General features: G+C 41.6%; 1 protein-coding gene across 1 annotated transcript in view; it reads left to right on the top strand.

Annotated features, from left to right (window-relative positions):
* LOC137622223 (testis-expressed protein 10 homolog) overlaps positions 1 to 27,680 on the top strand; it is a 42,805-nt gene that overhangs the window by 9,305 nt on the left and 5,820 nt on the right. Inside the window, exons 3-8 of the mRNA XM_068352714.1 lie at positions 1,572 to 1,778; positions 9,229 to 9,420; positions 12,843 to 13,055; positions 19,709 to 19,886; positions 21,225 to 21,334; positions 26,304 to 26,413. Of these exons, the coding sequence (XP_068208815.1) occupies positions 1,572 to 1,778; positions 9,229 to 9,420; positions 12,843 to 13,055; positions 19,709 to 19,886; positions 21,225 to 21,334; positions 26,304 to 26,413 (1,010 nt within the window). The remainder of the gene's footprint in view (positions 1 to 1,571; positions 1,779 to 9,228; positions 9,421 to 12,842; positions 13,056 to 19,708; positions 19,887 to 21,224; positions 21,335 to 26,303; positions 26,414 to 27,680) is intronic.

The following is a 27,680-nucleotide window of genomic DNA, read 5'->3' as shown; positions in this document are numbered from 1 at the left end:
CAGGCTGACATAAATCTCTCTTTATAGTTTATCTATGGCAAAGCAGTATTATAACATTTTTACTGATCTTAAGATATTTTATCTATCATTATTCATTACCTTATATATTTTATTTATTTCCTTTCCTCACTGAGCTATTTTTCCCTGTTGGAGACCTTGTACTTGTAGCATCCTGCTTTTTCAGTTAGGGTTGTAGCTTAGCTAGTAATAATAATAATAATATTTTACTGTACTCTAATCATATTGTATTAATTCAGTGAAGAAACTTCTTCATCTGCTTAAGCCTCTTATTCATCATATATATTTTTTATTCAGCTAGTTCTTCCTTAAAAGACCTGTCAAATTTTGGTTGTTATTTTCCTATCTTGTTTTTTTTTCACATTGGTTTTCTGTCTTGGTTCAGTTATTAGAAGGTCTTCTTACTTGGGAGTCAAACAGCTAAGTTCTCCAGAAACACAGAACTTCCCAGTGTCGACTTTGGTAATGAGAAAAAATCTCTCTCTCTCTCTCTCTCTCTCTCTCTCTCTCTCTCTCTCTCTCTCTCTCTCTCTCTCTCTCTCTCTCTCTCTCAACTTCATAATTTAAATAGTTCAACTTTCTTCATGTCTTAAAGATGGTTTATAAGGTTAGAGGGATACTTTGTACCCAGATTACTGAGGATTATTTTTGATGCCATTGTCAAGGGTCAAGGACCTATTTAGTCTCAGGATTTGGATTTTTATATCCGTGCCTTCTAAATCTGCGACGTCAACAATCTTCCTCACTTTACAATGGTAAAGAGCACTTAAATAATAGTATGTTTACAACTCAGATATACACTATGAAAAAGTCCTCATTGAGAGAAACTTTCAAATGCACGAGAAGGTATAGTGTCAAATTGGCAGTCTCAGGCTAGGAGATAACCTTTCAATTGATGTATCAGCAATGTTGGAGCAGGGTATGTCAACAAACTTTTTTATGTAATAACATAGCCTTCAAGATCTGTTGTAGGGAAAGGGAAGTTGAAGCTAATGCTAAAAGAGGATATAGAACACCCTTTTGAAAGATAAAAGATTATAAAATCAGAGAAAAGAGAAGCATTATGAATACTCTAAATCTGTCAGTAAAGAATGTCCTTTGATTAGATGGTATTTTCATTAAGCATACTAAAGTCAGTCAGACCATGCTCATCATAAGGGTAGAAGAGACTCTCTAGCTATGGTAAGCAGCTCTTCTAGGAGAAGGACACTCCAAAATCAAACCATTGTTATCTAGTCTTGGGTAGTGCCATAGCCTCTGTATCATGGTCTTCCACTGTCTTAGGTTAGAGTTCTCTTGCTAGAGGGTACACTCGGGCACACTATTCAATCCTATTTCTCTTCCTCTTGTTTTGTTAAAGTTTTCATAGTTTATATTGGAGATATTTTTTAGTGTTACTGGTCTTTAAGTATTTTATTTTCCCTTGTTTCCTTTCCTTACTGGGCTATTTTCCCTGTTGGAGCCCCTGGGCTTATAGTATTCTGCTTTTCCAAATAGGGTTGTAGCTTAGCAATGAATAATAATAATAATTTGTACATTACTGTCTCTTCCAGGAACTCCTCTCTCGTTTGAATTATCACAATGTTTATGTCCGACAAGACGGTATTAACGGGCTGCGAGAACTTGTCAATCGCTACGAGCCTTCGCTTTTGCTTCCCCACCTGTCGACCTTTATTGTACGCGGTGCTCCTGCTATTTTGGACCCTGATCCTCTGATTAGAAGCTCGGCAGTTAAATTTTTGGAGGCCATCATCATGAAAGTAAGTTCTCAAGCACTACATTTGTGGCTACTAATTCTTTATTTTGTAAGCAAAGATATAAGAACACAATGTTCAAGCTTTAAAAGTAATGTGCTTTTCATAAACTGTAATACAGTACTTCATGCAATTGGTTGTTTCTGTCAAGACTTCAAGTTACATGTTTTTTTGTAAGTTTATATTTTTAAATATTTAACTTAGCCGGTGAATATATAATAGCTGACGTCTCCGGCGACTCGACAGAAAAACACAAAAACTCGCGAGCGATCGCTATGAAGGTTGCGGGTGTGCCCACCAGCGCCAACTATCGGCCAGATACCGCATATACATGTAAACAGCTCCAGTTCTTCTCTGTCGGTCTGATCGACAAGTTGATTCCATTACTCGCTGTTAACCTGGAGTTTTTCAACAGTCTTGGTGAAGTACTTCTTTTTGGTTTGAGCTTTCACAGTGCAGGTGTTTTATCTTCAATAAACTCTTGAACTCTTTTTTGGATAGATTTAATTGTTGATGACTTTGGATTGTTTTTGGACTTTCTTTGACTTTTCAAAATGGCTGACCCTTCTCCAATTCCTAAATTTCGTAAATGTAATGCTAGGGATTGTAACAAACGTCTTCCAAAGGCCTCTCACGACCCACATACTGTGTGTTCTAATTGTCGGGGTAAAACCTGTCAATTAGGAGATCGGTGTGATGAGTGCGTGGTACTTTCGGAATTCGACTGGCTAGAGTTTGATAAGTATTCTCGTAAGCTAGAGAGAGATAGGGTGAGGAGAAGTTTCTCTAGATCGTTAGAATTTCCCTCCTCCCATGCCCCTGAACCTAATCCTTCCCCAGTAGTAGTTGTGCCTGAACCCTCTACTAGCACTCATGAACCATCAATGCGGGATATGTTACGTGCCATTCCAGCTTTGGGCGAGAGAGTTGAGTCGTTAGCTACGGACCGTAATCAACTCATGGCGGATGTAAAAGAGTTAAAGTGTCAGAGTGCCACATTAGAAAATCGTGGGGAGAAAGTGATTAGTGCGCAAAGTGTTATCAGTGTTGCGACCGAGGGTTCGTCTGTTCGTGCCTGTCGTTCGCCTAGTCCGAGACCTCTTGCAAGCTCCCATGCCCCAGGGAGAAGTAATGTCGTAGGACTTATGGGTTCGAGAGGCTTTAACCAACGAACAGACGTTCCCTCTATGGTTTCAGGCGTGTCTCGTCAAGACCGCCCCTACCATAAGACGAGCGAGACGATTTTCTCCTCGTCATCCGAAGGCTTATCGCGTAAGAAACCGTGGAGCAAGGTTTCGAGACCCTTAAAGTGAAAGTCAGTCCCTTCAGGACAGGTCCAGCGTCCTGGTTGTAGCCATTGGGACAGCTCTGACCCTGTGCAGTCATCGGAAGACTGCTCGCCGCCTAAACAGAAGCGTAACACAGGCTCCGAGAATCTTAGTGTAGGCAATGTTTTGCAGTCACAGACGTTACCCTCGTCTCGTACCGCACCCATTCCCGTTGATCCTAAATGGGTTGTACTGCAAGACATGCAGAATAAGCTTGCCTCTCTTATGGAGGACTATTCTGCTGAGCAGGTTCACGATGATCCTCGCCGCTTAGCTGATCGAGATCCTGGCCGCCAGCCGCCCAAACGAGCCTTTGCTCGTCCTGTTGACGTTGACGTTACAAAGTCACGTCAGTCACGTGTCGTAGAGCCTCACTCGATGCAGTCCCGTGTTGACTTTCAGCCGCTTGTGGACATTCAGCCGCTGCCGCATGCTCGTGTTGACGTTCAGGAAGTTCGCCAACCAGCGAAGTTGACTTGTTTTGACGTTGAGCGTCAAGCACCGCAGTCAAGAGTTGTTTTGACTGCTCAGTCTAGGCAGTCAAGGCAGTCTTGAGTTGACGTCGAGCGTCCTCCCGCTCCTGTTGTTGTTGCTAGTCAGTCTGTTAAGCAGTTACATGACGTAGCATCCTGGACTGCTACTGATGCTCCTGTGCGTGTGGACTCTGCTTGTCAAGCATTGCCACCAAGGCAGGTCTCTCCCTTGCTTGAGACTCATCAGTTGTCGGACGAGGCTCCTTCAGATGAGGACGTTGCTGATCCTCATCCTGATGATAATCCTTCAGATGTAGATGAACCTAAGGCTGTTCCTCCTTCGATGGATTTTAAGAAGATCATGATGATTTTCAAGGATCTTTTTCCAGATCACTTTGTTGCTGTTGCTCCTCGTTCGCCTCCGTGTGAGTTTGCTCTAGGCTTAGCTGCTAACAAGCCAGCCTTTACTAAGCTAGTGCTTTCTCGCTCTTCTAAGAGGGCTTTACGTCTTCTAGGCGACTGGTTGGATACCAGGAGGAGTTTGGGGAAGACGGCCTTTGCCATCCCACCTTCTAAGCTTGCTTCTAGATCGAGCGTCTGGTATGACACGGGAGAAGTTCTCGGCTTGGGAGTCCCTGCCTCTGCCCAGGGTGACTTCTCAAGCCTCGTAGACTCTCCCCGTCGCCTGGCCATGAGACGCTCGAAGATTTGTTGGTCCTCCTCGGACCTTGACCATCTACTTAAAGGTGTATACAGGGCCTTTGAAGTGTTTAACTTTCTTGATTGGTCAGTAGGAGCATTAAGTAGGAAGATCTCGTCTGCCGACCAAGATGTATCCTTCCTTATCATGTCCTGTATGGACAAAGCCATCCGCGATGGCTCCAATGAGCTCGCCTCCACCTTTACGTCGGGAGTCTTGAAGAAGAGAGAAACCCTTTGCTCTTTCCTTTCGGCAGGAGTTACTCCCTGTCAGAGATCGGAACTGCTCTTTACTCCCTTATCAGCGGCCTTGTTTCCACAACAGCTGGTTAAGGATATAGCTGCTTCGCTTGTGCAGAAGGACACACATGACCTGATGACGTCCTCTGCTCGCAAAGGGGCTCCTTCTTCATCCTTTGCTGTGAGACCCAGGATCGAGACTCCTGCGTCTAGATTTATCCCGCCCTTTCGTGGCAGAGCTCCCAGCAGGGGAGGCTCTCGTGCCGAGGGAAAGAGAGGTAAGAAGAGAGGAGCCAAGTCCTCCCGTGGCAGAGTCTGACTGCCCACAGCCTCAGACAGCGGTAGGGGCCAGATTGAACAGCTTCTGGCAGGCCTGGGAGAAGAGGGGTGCAGACCAAGAGTCTGTTCTGTTGCTCAAAGAGGGGTACAAAATACTGTTTGTACGCAAACCTCCTCTAGTAACAACTCCCATAGACCTCTCTCCCAGGTACTGAGAGGAGTCAAAGAGACAAGCCCTAAATCAAGAAGTGTCTCTGTTGCTAGAGAAGGGAGCGGTGGTGAAAGTCTCGGACCTTCAATCACCGGGGTTTTACAACCGTCTCTTCCTAGTCCCAAAGCATACAGGAGGTTGGAGGCCGGTGCTAGACGTCAGTGCGCTCAACGTTTTTGTTACGAAAACAAAATTCACGATGGAGACCACGAAGTCCGTCTTAGCAGCGGTCAGAGAGGGAGACTGGATGGTCTCTCTCGACCTACGAGATGCGTACTTCCACATTCCTATACACCCGGATTCCCAACCGTTTCTGAGGTTTGTTTACAGGAATGTGGTGTACCAGTTTCGAGCCCTGTGCTTTGGCCTCAGTCCTGCTCCTCTCGTGTTTACGAGGCTCATGAGGAATGTGGCAAAATTCCTCCATCTCTCGGGAATCCGAGCCTCCCTGTACTTGGACGACTGGCTTCTCAGAGCATCGTCCAGTCATCGCTGTCTGCAGGATCTACATTGGACATTGGGTCTGGCCAAGGAGTTGGGACTTTTGGTCAATTTAGAAAAGTCCCAACTGATCCCATCCCAGACTATTCTATATTTGGGGATGGAGATTCGCAGTCCAGTTTTTCGGGCTTTTCCGTCTGCCACCCGAATAGAACAAGCCCTGCTCAAAGTCCAACTAATGCTGAAAAGAGAACGTTGTTCAGTCAGGAGTTAGATGAGTCTCGTAGGGACTCTCTCATCCCTGGAGCAGTTTGTCTCGCTAGGGAGACTACACCTTCGGCCTCTCCAGTTCCATCTAGCCTCTCACTGGAACAAGGGCAAGACTTTAGAGACGGTATCAATCCCAGTCTCCGAACCAGTAAAGGCATGCCTGACCTGGTGGGACAGCAATATCAGTCTGAGAGAGGGACTATCCCTAGCAGTCAAGAACCCAAATCACGTGTTGTTCTCAGACACGTCGGATTTGGGTTGGGGTGCGACCCTGGACGGTCGGGAATGCTTGGGTCTGTGGACCTCAGTTCAGAAGAGCATGCACATCAACGGCAAGGAGCTATTAGCAGTCCACTTGGCCTTGATGAAATTCGAAAGCATTCTTCGAAACAAAGTGGTAGAGGTCAACTCAGACAACACCACAGCTTTGGCGTACATCTCCAAGCAAGGAGGCACTCACTCCCACACGCTGTACGTGATCGCAAGGGACCTTCTCATATGGTCAAGAAATCGAGGCATCTCCCTGTTGACGAGATTCATCCAGGGGGACTTGAACGTCTTGGCAGACTGCCTCAGTCGGAGGGGTCAGGTGATACCCACGGAATGGACCCTCCACAAGGACGTGTGCAAGAGTCTTTGGGCGACTTGGGGTCAACCCACCATAGACCTCTTTGCCACCTCGTTGACCAAAAGGTTACCGATCTATTGCTCACCAGTCCCAGATCCAGAGGCGATCCACATAGACGCGTTTCTACTGGACTGGTCTCACCTGGACTTATATGCATTCCCACCATTCAAGATAGTTTACAAGGTACTGCAGAAGTTCGCCTCTCACGAAGGGACAAGGTTGACGTTGGTTGCTCCCCTCTGGCCCGCGAGAGAGTGGTTCACCGAGGTACTTCAATGGCTGGTAGACATTCCAAGAAGTCTTCCTCTAAGGGTAGATCTCTTACGTCAGCCCCACGTAAAGAATGTTCATCAAAGCCTCCCCGCGCTTCGTCTGACTGCCTTCAGACTATCGAAAGACTCTCAAGAGCTCGAGGCTTTTCGAAGGAGGCAGCCAGTGCGATTGCGAGAGCTAGGAGAGCTTCTACCATCAGAGTATACCAGTCGAAGTGGGAAGTCTTTCGAGACTGGTGCAAGTCAGCATCTGTGTCCTCTTCCAGTACCTCTGTAGCCCAAATCGCAGATTTTCTTTTACATCTGAGAAATGTTCGCTCCCTCTCAGCACCCATGATTAAGGGCTACAGGAGCATGTTGGCTTCGGTCTTTCGACATAGAGGCTTAGATCTTTCCAACAATAAAGATCTCCAAGATCTCCTTAAGTCTTTCGAGACCTCTAAGGAGCGTCGTATGGCAACTCCTGGAAGGAACTTAGACGTGGTCCTAAGGTTCCTCATGTCAGACAGGTTTGAGCCATTACATTCAGCCTCCCTGAAGGATCTCACCCTCAAGACGCTTTTCCTAGTGTGCTTGGCTTCGGCTAAAAGGGTCAGTGAGATCCATGCCTTCAGTAAGAACATCGGCTTTTCCACAGATAAAGCCACATGTTCACTTCAGCTTGGTTTCTTGGCCAAAAATGAACTGCCTTCTCGTCCTTGGCCTAAGTCTTTTGATATACCTTGCCTGTCAGAGATCATAGGCAACGAGCTTGAAAGAGTACTGTGTCCAGTTAGAGCTCTTAAGTTCTACTTAGCTCGTACTAAGTCCTTACGAGGTGGATCTGAGGCCTTATGGTGCTCAGTTAAGAAACCATCATTTCCTATGTCAAAGAATGCTTTGTCATATTTTATCAGATTTTTAATCCGAGAGGCTCATTCTCACTTGAATGAAAAAGACCGATGCTTGCTTAAAGTTAAGACGCACGAAGTAAGAGCTATAGCAACTTCCGTGGCCTTTAAGCAAAATAGATCTCGGCAAAGTATTATGGACGCGACCTTTTGGAGAAGCAAGTCGGTATTCGCGTCATTTTACTTAGATGTCCAGACTCTTTATGAGGACTGCTACACACTGGGTCCATTCGTTACAGCGAGTGCAGTAGTGGGTAAGGGTTCTACCACTACATTCCCTTAATTCCAATATCCTTTTAATCTGTCTCTTGAAATGTTTTTAATCTTGTTTTTGGGTTGTACGGAAGGCTAAGAAGCTTTTCGCATCCTGGTTGATTTGGCGGGTGGTCAAATGTCATTTCTTGAGAGCGCCCAGATTAGGGGTTTGATGAGGTCCTGTTGTATGGGTTGCCGCCCTTGATACTTCAGCTCCTGGGAGTCTTTCAGCATCCTAAGAGGATGGCTGGGCTTTGTGATGAAGACAGACTAACAAGGCAGAGTAATCGTCTAAGTCAACTTCCTTACCAGGTACCTATATATATTTGGGTTTTGTTATGATATAACTGTCAAAAACTCTAAGCATATACGCTGTAAACTGTATTAATTCTGGTCTCTACCCACCACCATGGGTGTGAATCAGCTATTATATATTCACCGGCTAAGTTAAATATTTAAAAATTATATTTTGATTATAAAATAAATTTTTGAATATACTTACCCGGTGAATATATAAATTAAAGGCCCCCCCTTCCTCCCCGATAGAGACCCAGCGGGATGAGAAGAACTGGAGCTGTTTACATGTATATGCGGTATCTGGCCGATAGTTGGCGCTGGTGGGCACACCCGCTACCTTCATGGCGATCGCTCGCGAGTTTTTGAATTCTGTCGAGCCGTCGGAGACGTCAGCTATTATATATTCACCGGGTAAGTATATTCAAAAATTTATTTTATAATCAAAATATCATGTTACATGTTTTTTGTAAGTTTATATAATTACAGTATTTATATCAATGTACATATAATATAAGTAATATGGTTATGCACCACTGTAATTTCAATCAGGATATGCAAAATTTCTTTAGAAATATTAATAGATGGGAAAGCAAGGATAAAGTGTGAAAAACATAGCTAGCATTTTTTGATCAACATACTTCCAAATGTTTTTCTCACCATGTAAAATGCAAGAGGAAGGCCAAGGTTTGGGTGGATGGATGGTATGAAGAAAGCTCTGGGTGATAGGAGGATAGATGTGAGAGAGGCAAAAGAGCGTGCGAGAAATAGGAATGAATGGCGAGCGATTGTGACGCAGTTCCGGTAGGCCTTGCTGCTTCCTCCGGTGCCTTAGATGACCGCGGAGGTAGCAGCAGTAGGGGACTCAGCAGTATGAAGCTTCATCTGTGGTGGAAATGTGGGAGGTTGGGCTGTGGCACCTTAGCAGTACCAGCTGAACTCGGCTGGGTCCCTGGTTAGGCTGGAGGAACGTAGAGAGTAGAGGTCCCCTTTTTTGTTTTGTTTCTTGTTGTTGTCGGCTACCCCGCAAAGTTGGGGGAAGTGCCTTTGGTATATGGATATGGTAAAATGCAAAGAAATACAATACAGTGCATGTAGCCTATTTTCTCTAGCGGAATATTATTGTTTTAATCAGGCATTTCCTTGCTCGTACAACGCAAATCTCTTATTTGACAGATGGGACCAAGCATCGAGCCGTATTTCAACGTCTTAGCCACACACTTGTCCTGTGCAATGGTTCATTTAAATATTGGCGTCCAAGGAGATTCTCTGCAGCTGATCAAAGTCCTCATTAAGTACACTCCAAAACTCATGGCAAAACACGCAAACACGGTGCTCAGTAACTTTTTGAACCTCATTGCTAGAAAGGTAAGTTGATTTTACGGACTTTAGTTTTAAGGGCCGATTCACACTGTCACGTTTCAGTCTCGCTTCGGTCTAGATACTGGGGTGTTCACACCTTTGGTTTGCTCTTGGTCCAATCAGTGTCTTGGCAAAATTATAAATATAAGGAAAAATCTTAATTATATAGGAATATTGTTCGGTGATACTAGGAAATGTATTCATGCAGTGAACACTAGCCTGTTATTGTACATATTAATTTTTTCTATCACGACCGGAGCGAGAGTGGACCAAAGCGCCAGTGTGAATGCTTCCATTTAAAGTCATGTAACAATATTTGACCGGACCGTGACTGGAGCGATAGTGTGAATCATCCCTTAAAGTTCTTGATTTTTAATAACTGGTGTTATTAACCCTTTTACCCCCAAAGGACGTACTGGTACGTTTCACAAAACTCATCCCTTTACCCCCATGGATGTACCGGTACTTCCTTGCAAAAAAATGCTATTTAAATTTTTTTTTTGCGTATTTTTGTCAATTTTTTTTAGAAAATTCAGGCATTTTGCAAGAGAATGAGACCAACCTGACCTCTCTATGACAAAAATTAAGACTGTTAGAGCAATTTAAAAAAAATATACTGCAAAATGTGCTTTAAAAAAAAAAATAATCCTTGGGGGTTAAGGGTTGGAAATTTCCAAATACCCTGGGGGTAAAAGGGTTAAAAGATTGTCTGGTAGTTCTTCAAAGTTGAATTATGTCAGTTTAGAAGTGAAATTTGTAAAAAGTAGTGCAAGTAGAAGTGGTGCGAATAATCATAGGAACACTAGGGACCATACCTAAGTCATTATAAAAGACTCTTGAGAAGGTAGGAGCCGAAATAACCCCAGGACTTGTGCAGAAGGTTATGCTACTTGAAACAGCACACATAGTGAGGAAAGTAATGGATTCCTAAGGAAGCTGGATGTAACCCGGAACCCCATGCTATAAACCACCATTCTCTGTAGACTGATTGACAAAAAAATGTACATTTTGCCAGGAGACAAATAGGTAAGAAAGTGGGAGGGCAAAGACCTATGGAATGCCCAAGAAATTGTGGGTAAAGTTAATAGATGTAGACGTACTAATGATGAGATTTTAGGGCGACAGAGTAATGATTAGAAGAGTAGGTGCCGTTATAGTATGTGGCCTACCTTTTTGGATCTGTTATAGTATGTGACCTACCCGGTTTGAATGTGTCCTACCTAAGCCGGTTTGAATGTGTCCTACCTTAGAGAAGCTAACTTAAAAAACCCACCTAACCTATGCTAAAAGCCGTGTCCTTACCTACGAGTACGACGGGAGAAGCTAACTTAAAAAACCCACCTAACCTATGCTAAAAGCTGTGTCCTTACCTACGAGTACGACGGGAGATGCTAACTTAAAAAACCCACCTAACCTATGCTAAAAGCCGTGTCCTTACCTATGAGTACGACGGGAGAAGCTAACTTAAAAAACCCACCTAACCTATGCTAAAAGCCGTGTCCTTACCTACGAGTACGACGGGAGATGCTAACTTAAAAAACCCACCTAACCTATGCTAAAAGCCGTGTCCTTACCTACGAGTACGACGGGAGAAGCTAACTTAAAAAACCCACTTAACCTATGCTAAAAGCCGTGTCCTTACCCGGGGGGGGGGTGTGTGTGTGTGTGTGTGTGTGTGTGTGTGTGTGTGTGTGCTGACACCCCCCCCCCCCCCCCGGACCCCCCCCCCCCTTACACAACATTAACATTAACTACATAGTTAAATACTGAAATCCATGTGTACTTACATGATCAATATTCGTAGTAACAGTATGTAGGCCACATACTATATCAGAGACAAAATTCCGTAGGCCACACTCGAAAGGTAGGCCACATACTATAACGGCACCGAAGAGTATTAAGAGAACTCATCTTACTTCCAATACTGTTAAGAAAGGAGCTGGTGTAAAAGGATTAATGATGGTGAACTTACCAAGGTAATTCAAGCACCAGCCACCCGTTGAGATAATACCGCCAGAGAGTTATTTGGTCCTTTGACGGGCCAGACAGTACTATATTGGTTCCTTCTCTCTGGCAGTGGCTCATTTTCATTTTGACTACACATACAGTACACTGAATAGTCTCCTCTGTCCTCGTACACCTGACAAGACTGAGATTACCAAACAATTCTTCATTATTCAAGGGATTGACTACTGCAATATGATTGCTCAGTGGCTACTTTCCTCTTGTTAAGAGTAGAAGAGACTCTTTAGCTTTGGTAAGTAGCTGTACTAGGAGAAGGACACTCCAAAATCAAATCATTGTTCTCTGGTCTTGGATTGTGCCATAGCCTCTGTACCATGGTCTTTCACTGTCTTGGGGTAGAGTTCTCTTACTTTAGGGTACACTCGGGCACACTATTTTCTCTTATTTCTCTTTCTCTTGTTTTTTTAGTTTTTATAGTTTATATGTGAAAAATTTGTTGTGATATTGTTGCTCTTCATAAACTATTTTATTTTAATTGTTAATTACTTCTCTTGTAATTTCCTTATTTCCTTTCCTCACTGAGCTATTCTCCCTATTGTAGCCCTCGGGCTTATAGCATTCTACTTTTCCAACTAGGGTTGTAGCTTAGCAAGTAATAATAATGATAAGGAAAGTATTGTGATATTATTAACAAAAGGTGCTTATAAGTCAGACTTAGCTGAGAAACCAGGAATTCACATACTGGTATAAAGAAATGAAAAAGAACACTGATAATATCCTACCATCTCCTGTCATAAGAACAATCACGAGATTAATGTACAGTCTAAGGTAAAAGAAATAAACATAACATAGAATTCAGATGGGGAAGAAAAAGGCCAAGCCATAAAAAAGGGATTTTGACGTAGGAAAAATCTATTTCTGGGCGAGAGACCCGTGCCGCCCAGTGAAATGCTCCTTTAACATCATTTCTAAGGTAAAAAACTCCTTTCATAGCAGTTTTTTACCTTAGAAATGATGTTAAAGGAGCATTTCACTGGGCGGCACGGGCCGGAGCCCAGAAATGTTACTGTACAAGTAACTGAATAGGTTATAAGTGTAAGTCTCTCAGATAGATAATTCATATGTACATTATAATGATAGATTTTGCCACTACTTATTGTAGTACCAGAAGCCCTGCTGCTTCCTCCGGTGCCTTAGATGACCGCGGAGGTAGCAGCAGTAGGGGACTCAGCAGTATGAAGCTTCATCTGTGGTGGAAATGTGGGAGGTTGGGCTGTGGCACCCTAGCAGTACCAGCTGAACTCGGCTGAGTCCCTGGTTAGGCTGGAGGAACGTAGAGAGTAGAGGTCCCCTTTTTTGTTTTGTTTCTTGTTGATGTCGGCTACCCCCCAAAATTGGGGGAAGTGCCTTTGGTATATGTATGTATGTAGAAAATTTAAGTCAGTCTTACACTTTTATTTCAGGCAACAAGTAGCAAGCAAACACAGACGAAGCAGGAACCTTCAAAACCTATTGTAACCTTCAACTTTGCTACTCTTCTTCAACCTAAAGTAAAGAACCCTCTTGCTGGTCATGCGGGTCGCCTGGCACTCCTGGTGGAATTGTCAAATTTTCTCGAGGCAATTTTAACGGAGCACGGCCGCATGCAGAAAGAGATACCTTTCACAGTTTGGGATGTGAGTTGCAACCTTTTGAATTCGCCTTTGTGTTTTACCATGAGCTAATAAGTTAATTTCTGTATATTATTAGGGTTAGGAAGTAAATAGACATTTCACAATTATTTTGAGTTTTTGATATTGAAGGAAGAATTCAGTTTGTAAGGGAAGTTTTAAGACCTATTTAGTTTTATTTTCTGAAGGGATTGAAACTGTACCCTCTATCTAGAGCAGTGATTCTTAAACTGGGGGGCGCGCCCCCCTAGGGGGGCGCCAGGAGCTTTCAAGGGGGGCGCAAGTAGTTAAAATAGTAACAATGAAAATAAAAATGAAGTAATTATGATGGCTTTTGTTTTACAATACTACATAAATATGGATAAATCAATTACTAAGGAGGATGTGTAATATTTTTTGATGTGAACATGATCCATGAATGATTGTATTAAGAGTAAAAATTATGTTTATTTTTGCAGTAATTTGTATTTTTTCCAGTATTTTCTATCAATGTAATAACTGTAATCTGTATAATGCTAAAACAGTTTGAAAAAAAGATTATGATAAAATTCTGTTTCATCATTTTCTATGAACAATGTTTATTTTATTGAAATAATACTTTCTACTTTGGCAGAAATTTCAAGGGTGGGGAGGGGGGGGGGCATGGGATCTATGCTTAATGCAGAAGGGGGGGCGCAAGGCAAAAAAGTTTAAGAACCACTGATCTAGAGAATATTCTCTCTTTTTTTTTTCCATATTCCTATAACATCCCCTCTTTTCAGAGATTGAGTCCTCACATTTTTGTATGACCCTCTTTTTCCAAGTCGGAATTATGGAAGGTCACTATATATACCATATCTGTTAGCATTTTTATGAAAGAAAAAAAAAATGGTTCATGCTTTAGAATTTAAGTTTAACCAATCTTGGAATGAGAAATCAACACATTTGAATGCATGTTGTTCTTACGTGAAGGCAAACCGTCGTCTTTTAATAAGCGTATGACTTCACCAAAGCTGGAATAGCCATTAGAATTTAGTGTGGTAGTTATTAATGCTAATGGATGGGGGGAAATCCCCCCCCCCCCTCTTGTCAGTCAGCAAGACTAGCTATTTTAATTTCAGTCACAAGCAGTACTGACGTATTCTTGCTGTATCTCAGAATTTTTGGCTGTTCTAGTTTTCTTTTAGCCTTTTCCAGAATGTATAAGGACTTGAACGGGATACATCTCTTGAGGTATCTCAATGACTGGCTGGTCCTTGTCTCTTCCAAGAGATTACAGCACTGTCGACTGCTCTCCTTTGGGCACAATCTGGGTATTGTGCTAAATCAGGAAAAGTCAAGTCCCACTCCCAAGCTGGGCATAAAGTACCTGGCATGGTGATAGACAGATCAGCAGAGAGAGTCTACCCATCAGACAATCACATCAGCAAGCTGAGAGAGGTAGCCCAACCATTCTTGTTCAAGCAAGAACTCCCAGGTCAACTGTAGCATTGTCTTCTAGGACATGATTCCTCTGAGAAACTCCTTCCACATCACTTGAGGTGTGTGTGAAACGTCACTGGTCAGCAGTCAGCGATCTCTCATCCTGTCTTCTTGTAGCTGAACAACAACAACCTCATAACAAAAGTTTCATCCAGTTCCCTTCCTCCATAATTGCTTCCGTTTTCAGACGTATCCAAGGAGAAGTATGGCGCACACCTGAAAGACCATATCACACTTAAAAGGAAAGTACTAGCATATCAACATGATAGAAATGTGAGCAGCGGTCGAAGCTTTCCAACAGAGTTTGCTAGGGACATCAGTTGTGCTGATGAGTGACAACACTTCTGTTGTAGTGTATATCAATAAGCATGGCGGGACTGTCTACAATCTTAGTGAATTTATGAAGCATGTGTGCATCTGGACAATGGGCAATGCAGAACTGTCTTCACTGTTCATTCCTTGTAAAAAACTACACTAGCAGACATGCTTAGTCACCACGGATAGGTTGTAGGTCTGGAGTAGTCCTTACATACTTGCATGGTGGAAGGGCTTCTTGCTCTCTAAGGATTACTGGCGATGATCATGATCGTCACATGGCTGAACAGGATACTCCCGGTTTTCTGCCCTCCCCTGCTCTAGATCCTTGAGTGGCATATACGGATGCTTTTTAACACCAATGGGACAATCTGGATGTGTATGCTTTCTTACCTTTTGCTGATTAGCTGACTAGCTGATTAATCAACAGAGTATTAATGGTATGGGGCTTCAGGAAGACCACGGCAGCTCCCAGGTGGCCGCACGCCGAACGGCATCCAGATTTGTTCCTGCTCATTATTGAGGTGCTGAGAAAACTACTTCGGTGGCTTGATGATCTCTGTCAGCCCCATTTTCAGAGGTACTCTCACTTGGTGGAGTTCCTTGAATTTCACGGGTGGGGACTATCCCTATCCAGCATCTTCGAGTGAAAGGCTTTTCGCTAGGCATTTCACCGGAGATGTCTGATAACCTGAAATGGGCCATCTTCAGCAATGGGTGTCAGAATGGATGCTTCTCCACAGTTAATTGCTAATTTTCTCTTCTTCCTTTGCTTAGAGAAGTATCTCTCAGTCTTACATGTGAAATGCTGTCACTTAGCCTTGAGCCAGGCCTTCAGACTGAAGGTTCAAGAGCTTTCCTCTATGCTCTTGTGGTGCTTTGAGTAGTCTTCGCCACCCCGGGAACTCGGGTTCCCAGAGTAGGATGTGACCTGTTGTATCTTGTGCCCTTGAGACAGGCGTCATATAGGATTTGACTTCAAACAATGGGTTTGTGCTCGCGTTAGCTTCGGTAAAGCAAGTCGGCGGGCTTTACGGCATCTTGTATGTCGCAAGTTATTCTAAAGGAGGGAAGGCGATCCCCTTCACTTTAGTTTGTGAGTTTGTGACTAAGACCCAAAACCCAGCTAACCTTCTCGATCTCTTCTCTTCAGGATGCTTCAAGAGGGAATCGGGATGACTTGCTTCTCTGTCGTGTGAGGGCTCTGCAGTATTATCTTAGAAGGACTTGGCACTGGAGGCCTGAGTACCAAAAACTATCATCACTGGCAGGAGCCAGAGAAAGATATCGAACAGTTTCATTCGGGCATTTTGAAACCATAAGATGGACCCATCCTTCAATCAGGAAAGGGGTTGTAGGTCCATCTAAGGGTAATGGCTTACAAAGTCAGGGGTATGACCTTGACCTTTTCAGTCAGAAAAAACCTGTCAGCGACTCGAAACATAAAGGCAGACATCTGGAAATGCCTGATAACATTTGCCTCGCACTACCTATGGTAGTACAGTATACTCACAAGACCTTGGATGCCTTGGTCTCATAATGTTACTCCATTGGTAGTGTAGCCAGCCTAGCTCTCTCATGGCATAAGAAACGGCTTGTTCAAGTCAGTGGTTTCAACATAATAGAATGAAAAATAGAGTCAATGGCCTTCTACTCTTCTTTCTTCCATTTACCTTTGGCGTGCAGCGGTTGTTGCTGTTAAAGCAACTTTACTTATTAGGCAAGATTTTTTAACCCTTTTACCCCCAAAGGACGTACTGGTACGTTTCACAAAGCCATCCCTTTACCTCTATGGACGTACCGGTACGTCCTCGCAAAAAAATGCTATAAGAATTTTTTTTTTCATATTTTTGATAATTTTTTGAGAAAATTCAGGCATTTTCCACGAGAATGAGACCAACCTGACCTCCCTATGACAAAAATTAAGGCTGTTGGAGCAATTTAAAAAAAATATACTACAAAATGTGCTGGGAAAAAAATAACCCCGTGGGGGTTAAGGGATGGAAATTTCCAAAGAGCCTGGGGGTAAAAGGGTTAAGAAGTAGCTTCCCCAATCTCTCCATCCTCTTAGATGATGGGGGAGGATCTGGGAGGATGGATAAAGTTTATTTGAATCCATTTCTTATATATTCAGATATATTCAAACAACATATCCCTTATGAGGATACAGTATAGTTTCTTAGGTGATCGAGGACCATTTTTTTTTTTCCTCCTCACTGCGCTATTTTTCCATGTTGGAGCCCTTGGGCTTGTAGCATCTTGCTTTTCCAACTAGGGTTGTAGCTTGGCTAGTAATAATAATAATAATAATAATAATAATAATACGGGCTTAACTTATCACCTGTGGTATCCTGGTAGGAAGTTGACAGAGTTCTCACCTCTGCTCCTGTACAGGTCCAGTTGGAATTCTCTTTAAAATTTATCCTGCCACAATATTTGTATTCATAAGGACGTTCTCCCTCATAACGAGTCTCCTTTTAAAGGGTGATGGTCTATATTCGTGTAAAATCAAATCAGTAATTTTCAAAGTAATTTGTATTTTGCTTAACTGTACAGAATGCATGAAATATCACACGAGGTTGCTTACCAGAATGCATGAAATATCACACGTGGTTGCTTACCAGAATGCATGAAATATCACACGTGGTTGCTTACCAGAATGCATGAAATATCACATGAGGTGGGGCTGAAGATAAATAGAAGGAAGACAGAGATGATGAGAACGGAGTATGCAGTGGAAGATGAAATATCATTGGAAGAAGAAAGGATTAATAAGGTAGAATCATTTAAGTATTTAGGAACTATGATCTCCAATACGGGGTCTTTAGAATTAGAATTTAGTGAAAGATTGATAAAAGCAAATCAGACAATGGCTAGGTTAAGTAAAATTTGGAAATCAAATTGCCTAAAATTTCATATAAAAATCAGACTATATATCAGTTTAGTGAGATCGGTGTTACTCTATGGACATGAGTCATGGTGTGACCATGAAACAATCTCCAATAGATTTACAGTAGTAGATTTGAGAATAAAGCCCTCAGAAAGATATTGGGAGTTAAATAGCAGGACAGGATTAGAAATGAAACTATGAGAGATTACTCGAGTACCATATGTGGATGAGATCATGATGAGGGGTAGATGGAGATGTTTTGGGCATGCTCTTTGCACTCCCCAAGAGAGATTAGTTCACCAAACGTTTAACTGGGCTCCACAAGGCACTAGAAGAATTGGGAGACCCAGGCCTACATGGTTTAGGACTATAAAGCGCGAAGTAGGAGGTGATGAATGGAGAAGTATTGAATTAAAAGCTCAAGACTGGCGAAATCTAACCGAGGCCCTTGGCGTCAGTAGGCGTAGGAGGAGATGATGATGATGATACAGACCTGAGTCCGTTAATTTACACTTTCTGCCTCAACAACCCTGCAAGTCTCACGCCTGAAGGTCAAAAGTATTAGTTTAACAGACTGACAAGTGGATGGGCTTCTCCAACTACCCTTCAGTAGTTGTACCTCATTAGTTTTAATGGCGGTTCCAGGTTGTTGAAATCATACTCACAAAGAATTCAGGTCTGTATAGTTAGGAAAAAAGCAAATTACTTTTCTTTCCCTAAAATCTTGTATTATAGATTTTGGTGTTCATTATCATTGATTGATGAATTAGAACTTAAGTTGCTTATGTTAACCCTTTTTCCCCCCAAGGACGTACTGGTACGTTTCACAAAAGCCATCCCTTTACCCCCATGGAAGTACCAGTACGTCCTTGCAAAAAAAAATGCTATAAATTTTTTTTTTTTCATACTTTTGGTAATTTTTTGAGAAAATTCAGGCATCTTCCAAGAGAATGAGACCAACCTGACCTCTCTATGACAAAAATTAAGGCTGTTAGAGCAATTTTAAAAAAATATACTGCAAAATGTGCTGGGAAAAAAATAACCCCCTGGGGGTTAAGGGTTGGAAATTTCCAAATAGCCTGGGGGTAAAAGGGTTAGAGTTTGACCTGAAATTTGCACAGAAAGTCCTCAACTCACAAAGTTGATAGGTTCCAAGAAGCTTGTTAAAATTTGGACTAGAGTAGGCTTCACCTATGATTTCAGCTGCAAAAATCAACATATAGACCTGCTTCATATTGTAAATGATGTCTTGTTTAATGCATTAAATGATATAATATTATTCTATTACAGTACTCTAATATTTTGATACAATATCTGAGATTTATATCAGTGAGAACGGGTGTAAGAAATGAGTTAGCAGCTAGAGTGGATATGAATGTGTTGAGGTAGTTTGGCTATGTTGAGAGAATGGAAAATGGCTGTCTGCTAAAGAAGGTGATGAATGCAAGAGTTGATGGGAGAAGTACAAGAGGAAGGCCAAGGTTTGGGTGGATGGATGGAGTGAAGGAAGCTCTGGGTGATAGGAGGATAGATGTGAGAGAGGCAAGAGAGCGTGCTAGAAATAGGAATGAATGGTGAGCGATTGTGACGCAGTTCCGGTAGGCCCTGCTACTTCCTCCGGTGCCTTAGATGACCGCGGAGGTAGCAGCAGTAGGGGATTCAGCATTATGAAGCTTCATCTGTGGTGGATAATGTGGGAGGGTGGGCTGTGGCACCCTAGCAGTACCAGCTGAACTCAGTGAGTCCCTTGTTAGGCTGGGAGGAACGTAGAGAGTAGAGGTCCCCTTTTTGTTTTGTATCATTTGTTGATGTCGGCTATCCCCCAAAATTGGGGGAAGTGCCTTGGTATATGTGTGTATGTAGATATTTCTTTTTATCTTTGAATGTTTGTAAATTAAGGACCTTCTATTTCATAAAGATTCACCTTAGTACTGATAGATGAGTTGAGCATTGTTTTGTCTTTACCATAAATGCTTTTTTTAATTTTTTTCAGACGGTTCTCTTGGGAAGTGTCCCTCCTGTCATATGCGATGATTATTCTGTCAAAGCTGACGAGCTTTGGCTGTTTACTGACGTAGAGAAACTAGAAGATTTTACCAATACTGTTATTCGTTTACTTATGCAACTCTGGTTGGAAGTTGACAATGGGAATAATGAAGACAGTTCTGCTGGTGAGGAATGATTAAATTTTTTTTAAATATGCAAAATCCATTTATTTTTGCAATGGATTTACAGATAATCATCATCATCATCATCATCATCATCTCCTACGCCTATTGGCGCAAAGGGCCTCATTTAGATTTCACCAGTCTTCTCTATCTTGAATCAATACTTTGCCATTCATCTTCTCCTACTTCACACTTTAAATCCTTTTTTGCAGAAAAACGTTGAGCAAATATTTTTGAAATCTGTCTTATTGTTATTTGCTCTCAAAAATAGAGGCTTAGTTGGTTATATTTCTTAGCCTTTTCTTATTCTTGATGATAATGATTTTTAGTCTATTTTTGTGTTTACCACTAGTCCATATCAGTAACAATCTTTGAAAATAAATTGAAACTATATTTCCTATACAAACCCATTAGTTGAAATGTGCCTTTATTTTGGTCACTGACTCATTCAGACAACTAAAAATGAAGATTACCACTTGGCCATCCATAACATAAGGAAGAATAGTGCTTATAGTGGCAGTCCAAGAGATAATGAATACAGTATAGCTGTCATACAAGTTGCTTTGTTCTTTGGCTAAGAATCCATTAGGGGAAATGTACCTTTGAATATATACTGTATTGTATCTCTGGAACATCTAAAGAACTGGAGATTTCTTACGTTTGTTTGGGAGGTGGCACCCTAGCAGTACCAGCTGAACTCGGCTGAGTCCCTGGTTAGGCTGGAGGAACGTAGAGAGTAGAGGTCCCCTTTTTTGTTTGTTTCTTGTTGATGTCGGCTACCCCCCAAAATTGGGGGAAGTGCCTTTGGTATATGTATGTATGTTAGTTAAAATGTTATGATTTATTTCTTTTAATGGTGATATTCTTCTGCCAAAGGAAAAATTAACTTATTCTTAGCCTCTTTTTTATTATTTGTTATCCTTATGTTTATTTTGCTTTCTATTTTCAGGCAGTGTAGATACTGTACCCTGTATATCAAACTTGCTAGTGCCTAGGCTGTTTTCTTTCTGTATATAATTTCCTTTTGCTACTTTTCTCTCAAGAAATTTCTGCCTCCGATGCCTTAGATAACCAGGGAGGTAGCAGCAGTAGGGGATTCAGCATTATGAAGCTTCATCTGTGGTGGATAATGTGGGAGGGTGGGCTGTGGCACCCTAGCAGTACCATCTGAACTCAGTTGAGTCCCTTGTCAGGCTGGGAGGAACGTAGAGAGTAGAGGTCCCCTTTTTGTTTTTGTTTCATTTGTTGATGTCGGCTACCCCCCAAAATTGGGGGAAGTGCCTTGGTATATGTATGTATGTATAGTTGTTATCAAATTAACATTTTCATCTTTTTTTTTAGGTGGTAATGCCCTAAACGAAGAAGGAGTAGAGACGTTGAGTTGCATCGTAAACATCATAATGCACATATGGCGCATTACGCAGATATGCACTCAGGAACATCCGAGAAAGGTTTGTTGCATTATTTCATAGTGTAAAAAAAATGAATGTGGAAGAATGTGTTTAGCAAGTGCCTGCTATGTGTTGCTCTCCTGAGTTAGACACCTACTGATGTATAATATATATTGGACTGTTGAGTCTCATCAACAAAAGGTATTGGTTTGATTTAGAGCAGGTCATGATGTACGTTGTTATTATTAAGGAATAGTTTGATAATACCACTGAATTAAGATTTATAAATGTAAAACTCACCCACTGGTTATATCAAGAGCTGAAGTCCCCTGACGCCCTGGCAGAAATTCAAATTCTCGCGCTATCGAAGATACGGCAGGTGTACAACCGCACCCTAGCGGTAGCTCAGGTGGAACAACACACCAACTTCAGTTCTTCTTCTGCCGCTATAGCTGGCTGACATATAGAAGTTCGCTCTCGTGGTTTTACTCTCTTGGGAAGTTGTTTGGTGATGTACAACGTTCTTTTTTGAGTTTAAGCTATCGTTAATTGTTTTCTCTTGTTTCTAATCTTGAAATCTTTTTGTTTGAGGTTATCTTTATTGATATTTCCCTTATTTTTTGCTCGTCGGTCTTTCACGTAACCATTCAAAATGGCCGACTCCTCCCCTGCTTTACGTAGGTGTGTTAGTGAAGGGTGTCGTACTCGACTTCCTAAAGGATCTATTGATCCTCATAATTTTTGTGTGAAATGTAGGGGTAAATTTTGTTCATTTGATGATAGATGTAATGAGTGTCTTTCTTTAACTGATGATGATTTTGTAACATACGATCGTTATGTTAGGAGACTAGAGAGAGATAGAGTTAGGCGTAGTTCTTCATGATCTGTGGATAGAGCCTTACCTAATGTTAATGTTCCTAATCCTATTCCTTCCCTCGTGGTGGTAGATCAGGAACCTACTATGAAAGACATGTTTACCGCTATTTTGACGCTTGGTGAGAAAGTTGAGTCCTTAGCGGCCGATAGAAATACAATTTTTTCCGAGTTAAAGGTACTGAAAAACCGTGATTCTGTCGGAACTGTGGAAAGTGTTTCAGTGTCTGATGTTTGTGTACCGAAAAGTCGTGACTCTCTCGGTATTGTGAAAAGTGTTTCTAATGTGTTTAGTGTTGCGGAGGGTGCGTCTGCACGATCTTGTCGTTCACCTAGCCTAAGACCTCTTTCGAGCTCTCGAACCCATGGGAGAAGTAATGTCGAACGGCTTAAGGGAACGAGAAGCGTCATCAATCGTGCAGACGTCCCCTCGAACGTTCCTGTTGCCGTAGCTCAGGCCGTTCACCCTCATCGTAGGAAAGGTGAGGTTCATGCGTTATCCCCGTCTTCCGATGAAGGGTCGGGGAGTGAGATCGGGCGTCGAGCGTCAAGACCGCTTAAACGGACGCATGATGTTTCTCAGCGTCAGGAATTGCCTGTGCGTCCAGGATGTAGTTCGTGAGACTCACCGGAATGTTTCCGTTCTCCCATCGTGTCCACTCCGGCTAAACGTCCAGATCACCGTGTTCGTATGGATAAGATTCCTTCCGATTCAGACCTGGTTACGATTCATGCTCCCCCTCTTCCTTCAGATTGGCTTTCTTCTCCCGAAATACGTGGTCACGTTGGATCGAATATTCCTTTAGGGAGTTCTGTAGATTCTAAATGGTCTATGCTTGTGTCTGTGAAGGAACAACTCTCGTCGTTGATGGATTCTTTTCATCTAGGTGTTGGCGGTATATCTGGGCGTCAGGTGTCAGACCAGTTATCGCACAGGTGTTCGATGGTCTCTGGTGCTGACGAGTTATCGCTTAGGCGGTCTCCCATTCATAGTGTTCAACACCAGGTTGATTTTGATGAGTCACGTCATAGAAGTTTGGTTGAACGGTTTTCGTCTTCTGGTCGTGTGGAAGAACATCGGCGTCGACAAGTGGACGAGACCCGTCAACGTTTTGAAGTAGTGGATCGCCCGCGTCAACGACATGTGGACGCGTCGCGTCAAAACATCGATTCTCAGTGTCGACATCTTGACAGCTTTGATCGTTCGCGTCAACAGTTTTCGGACTCTACGCTTCCACTCAGCGATCTTCGGCAGTTGCCTTCTGAGTCCAAGCGTCAATCTGGTCGACAGCAGTTGGATCCTAAGCGGTCTAGGCAGTTGTTAGTTGACGAAGATCGTCTACCCGTCTATGTTTCACGTCAATCAACTTCGACCTCTCCCCGTCAGTTGGATGCAGATATTGACTTTAACAGGCTATCTCATCCAGACTTTGTTCCTTCAGTTCAGGCTGCAGCAGTTGCTGCACTGCCAGAACATGAACTTGAGGAAAAGTCAGATGTGGACGATCCTATTGAGGAAGCACTTGTTGGAGAATTGGTAATGTTACTCCTCTATGTAAATGTGTTTGTGGTAGCTCAAGTCCCACTGATTACCGCCCAATTTCCATAACTCCCATATTATCTAAAGTTTTTGAACGTCTTCTGGCAAAACGTCTTAATAGGTTTGCTGAAGGTAATCATCTATTCCCTAGTTTGCAATTTGGTTTTCGGAAAGGCCTTGGAGCATGTGATGCCCTTCTTACAATCTCCAATGCAGTACAGAAATCCCTTGATTGTGGTCGGGAAGTTCGTATGATTGGCCTTGATTTTAGTGCTGCCTTTGACCGTGTTAATCATGAGGCCCTTGTTTTCAAACTGAAACAGTTGGGAGTGGGTGGGTCGTTTCTTAGCATTATTATTGATTTTTTAAGTAGTAGATCTCAAAGAGTTGTTGTTGATGGGCACCATAGTGAGTATAGGAATGTGATATCCGGTGTTCCACAGGGTAGTGTTCTTGGCCCATTACTTTTCATACTATATACACATGACATGTGGTTTAGCCTAGAAAATAAGCTTGTTGCATATGCAGATGATGCTACTCTCTTTGCATCAATTCCATCCCCTGAATGTAGATCTGGGGTTGGTGAATCCCTTAATAGAGATTTAGCTAAAATTAGTGCATGGTGCAAATTATGGGGTATGAAGTTGAATCCTAACAAAACTCAAAGTATGATTGTAAGTAGGTCAAGGACGGTGGCTCCTCAACATCCGGATCTCAGTATTGATAATGTTTCTTTAAATTTGTATGACTCTTTCAAAATTTTAGGCGTGATTCTTGACAGCAAATTTACTTTTGAGAAACATATAAGGTCTGTGTCTTCTTCAATTGCACAAAAAATTGGCTTATTGAGAAAGTCTTTTAAGATATTCGGTGATCAATCTATTCTGAAGAAGTGTTTTAATTCTTTTATTCTACCTTGTTTTGAGTATTGTTCTCCGGTCTGGTCTTCAGCTGCTGATTCTCATCTTAATTTGTTGGACAGAAACTTACGGTCTATTAAATTTCTTATTCCTGATCTAGATATTAATCTCTGGCACCGTCGATCAATTAGTTCATTATGCATGTTGCATAAGATTTTTCATAACTCTGACCATCCTTTACATTCAGATCTCCCTGGACAATTCTATCCTGTTCGTAATACTAGGCAGGCAGTTAATTCTAATAGCCAGGCCTTCTCCATCATAAGACTCAATACTACGCAGTACTCTAGAAGTTTTATTCCAGCTGTTACCAAGTTGTGGAATGATCTTCCTAATCGGGTTGTTGAATCAGTAGAACTTCAAAAGTTCAAAGTTGGAGCAAATGCTTTTTTGTTGACCAGACGGACATGAGTCTTTTTATAGTTTATATATGACATTTTTGTTGTTGACGTTGTTAATAGATTATATATGATATATCTCTTTTGACATTACTTTTTTTAGAATGATTTATTGTTAATTTGTTTTCTTCAGTTATTTATTTCCTTATTTCCTTTCCTCACTGGGCTATTTTTCCCTATTGGAGCCCCTGGGCTTATAGCATCTTGCTTTTCCAATTAGGGTTGTAGCTTGGATAGTAATAATAATAATAATAATAATAATGAGGAGGAGAAGCATTATCAACATGCTGTTGATCTTCGCAAGTTTATGTTGATTCTTACTAAACGGGCAGACAAAGATGAATTCCCAAACAAGTGAACAAACAATGGCCGCCGTGAAGGGCCAGAAGGGAATAATAAAACAGACTATACTGGATATAAAACAAAAGCCCGGTACTATAAAAAGCTGACAAAACAAACTATGGTACTTAACATTGGAATGTGTGAAGATGGAGCTTCGGACATAACAAAATAAATCCACGAATGATATAAAAGGTCGAGAGCACCACAAAAAAATTCCACACTAAGAAGTCCAAAAAGAAGGATGAAGTTCAGATGGCGCTCGCGTCGTGGCGTGGGTGGTGTGGCGCTGGTGGTTGGCTAGGGCTTTTGTATCGGCCCATCCCTTTGACGAAGGAATTAACTAAATGGAAGACAACCTGTGAATAGTGGATTTCACGCGCCTTTGCTTTATACACGACACCCAAAAGGTGCTCGCGCGAGGGTTGTAACCTCAGCATTCCATGCTTTTATCTTTCTCTGGTATAATTGGAAGGTTTTATCAGAAAAGGTATATAAGATGGACTCTTTTCACCGGCCGCCACAGGTCGACCCAGAAATGACTGTATCAGTAATTGAAATGGATGAAATATGTTAGAATTTAGAAATCTTAGTAATAATTGTTTTGAGCAAATGGTGTTTTTCATCATTAATAATTTGTATAAAAGTTTAGAATCATTGACATGAGGTATTGAAATTGACAATTTACTTTATTACGTATTTTGCAAAGCTTCTTCTCCAACAAATTTTTTTTCTTCTTCATTGAACAGTGGAAGATTTATATTAGAAAAGGTACAAAGAAGGACTTTTCCCCGGGCGTCACAGGCCTCTTCCCAGAAATAGATTTTTCCTTCATCAAAATCCCTTTTGTATAAAAGTTTAGAATCATTGACATAAGGTATTGAAATTGACAATTTACTTTATTACGTATTTTGCAAAGCTTCTTCTCCAACAAATGTTTTTTCTTCTTCATTGAACAGTGCCACTGGCTGAGAGCGCACTTTTCTTCAAATTTCATGATGCGGATAATGGCGGGCTTCCCATTCTGCTGCCAAGTTAGTGCATTGAAAAGTAAGAAGAGAAAAAATAAGTAAGTACTTTATTGTAAGGTGTTTTCGATTTTATTGTAAAGTGTTTTCGCAAATTGAACAAGTGGTCATTCCTATCAGTCTAATATTAAAATTTACTTATTTTTAATAATTTTTTTTTTGCATGATAATAAATTAGGTAGATTTGAATTATTTTCAATGAAAGTTTAAACTTTTTAGGATATTTTTATCATTATTATTATTATTGAGGTATGGAACAAAAAAAAAATAACGGAATAAAGCCTTTATCCAACTATTTAAAATGTGTGTCAACTGTTGAAAACTAAACAGGGTAAATATATTCGAATCATGGCAGAATAAGGAAAGGAAAAAATTTATTTTAAGATGAACAGTTTTCTAAGAAAATGTATAAAAACTTTCTTTGCTTTTGAGAAAAAGATGGACTTTATTTCTCCTAAAAGAATATTAGCTGTGCATGGTGACATTTAGAATTTGAAGTAAATTGTATGATTTAAAGAAACATTAGCAATAAAAAGTTCTTGGTATAGTTATCCAATATCCTAGAACTATTAACCTTTTTACCCCCAAAGGATGTACTGGTACGTTTCACAAAACTCATCCCTTTACCCCCATGGACGTACCGGTACGTCCTTGCAAAAAATACTATAAAAATTTTGTTTTTCATATTTTTGATAATTTTTTGAGAAAATTCAGGCATTTTCCAAGAGAATGAGACCAACCTGACCTCTCTATGACAAAAATTAACGCTGTTAGAGCAATTTAAAAAATATATACTGCAAAATGTGCTTGAAAAAAATTAATCCTTGGGGGTTAAGGGTTGGAAAGTTCCAAATAGCCTGGGGGTAAAAGGGTTAACAACCATAGTTAAAGTTTTATTAGGGAGTCAACTTCATCTCCAATAATTTGCACCTTGCATTAGTTTACCATATATAAAATATTTAGGTTTTGTACAAGGATTGCAGCATTGTTCATACTAATGCTGGTGACACGTTCGCTTAGCAGTCGCATGGCAGCAGATAGGTCCCAACACGGGGCCATGTGTTTAAGCAGTTCACTGGGGAGACTACTGCTGTTGCTGGGTACCATAGTTGGGGTTTTGGCTTTCCTGGTTTACTTTCAGTTATGCATATCTTCCGAGGATACATACATATACCCCTTCCCTCAATTTTGGGGGGTAGCCGACATCAACAAATGAAACAAAACAAAAAAGGGGACCTCTACTCTCTACATTCCTCCAGCCTAACCAGGGACTCAGCCGAGTTCAGCTGGTACTGCTAGGGTGACACA

Source organism: Palaemon carinicauda, chromosome 29 (genome assembly GCF_036898095.1).
Source record: "Palaemon carinicauda isolate YSFRI2023 chromosome 29, ASM3689809v2, whole genome shotgun sequence".
Classification (NCBI taxonomy): domain Eukaryota; kingdom Metazoa; phylum Arthropoda; class Malacostraca; order Decapoda; family Palaemonidae; genus Palaemon; species Palaemon carinicauda.
This window is presented reverse-complemented; position numbering and strand designations above follow the sequence as displayed.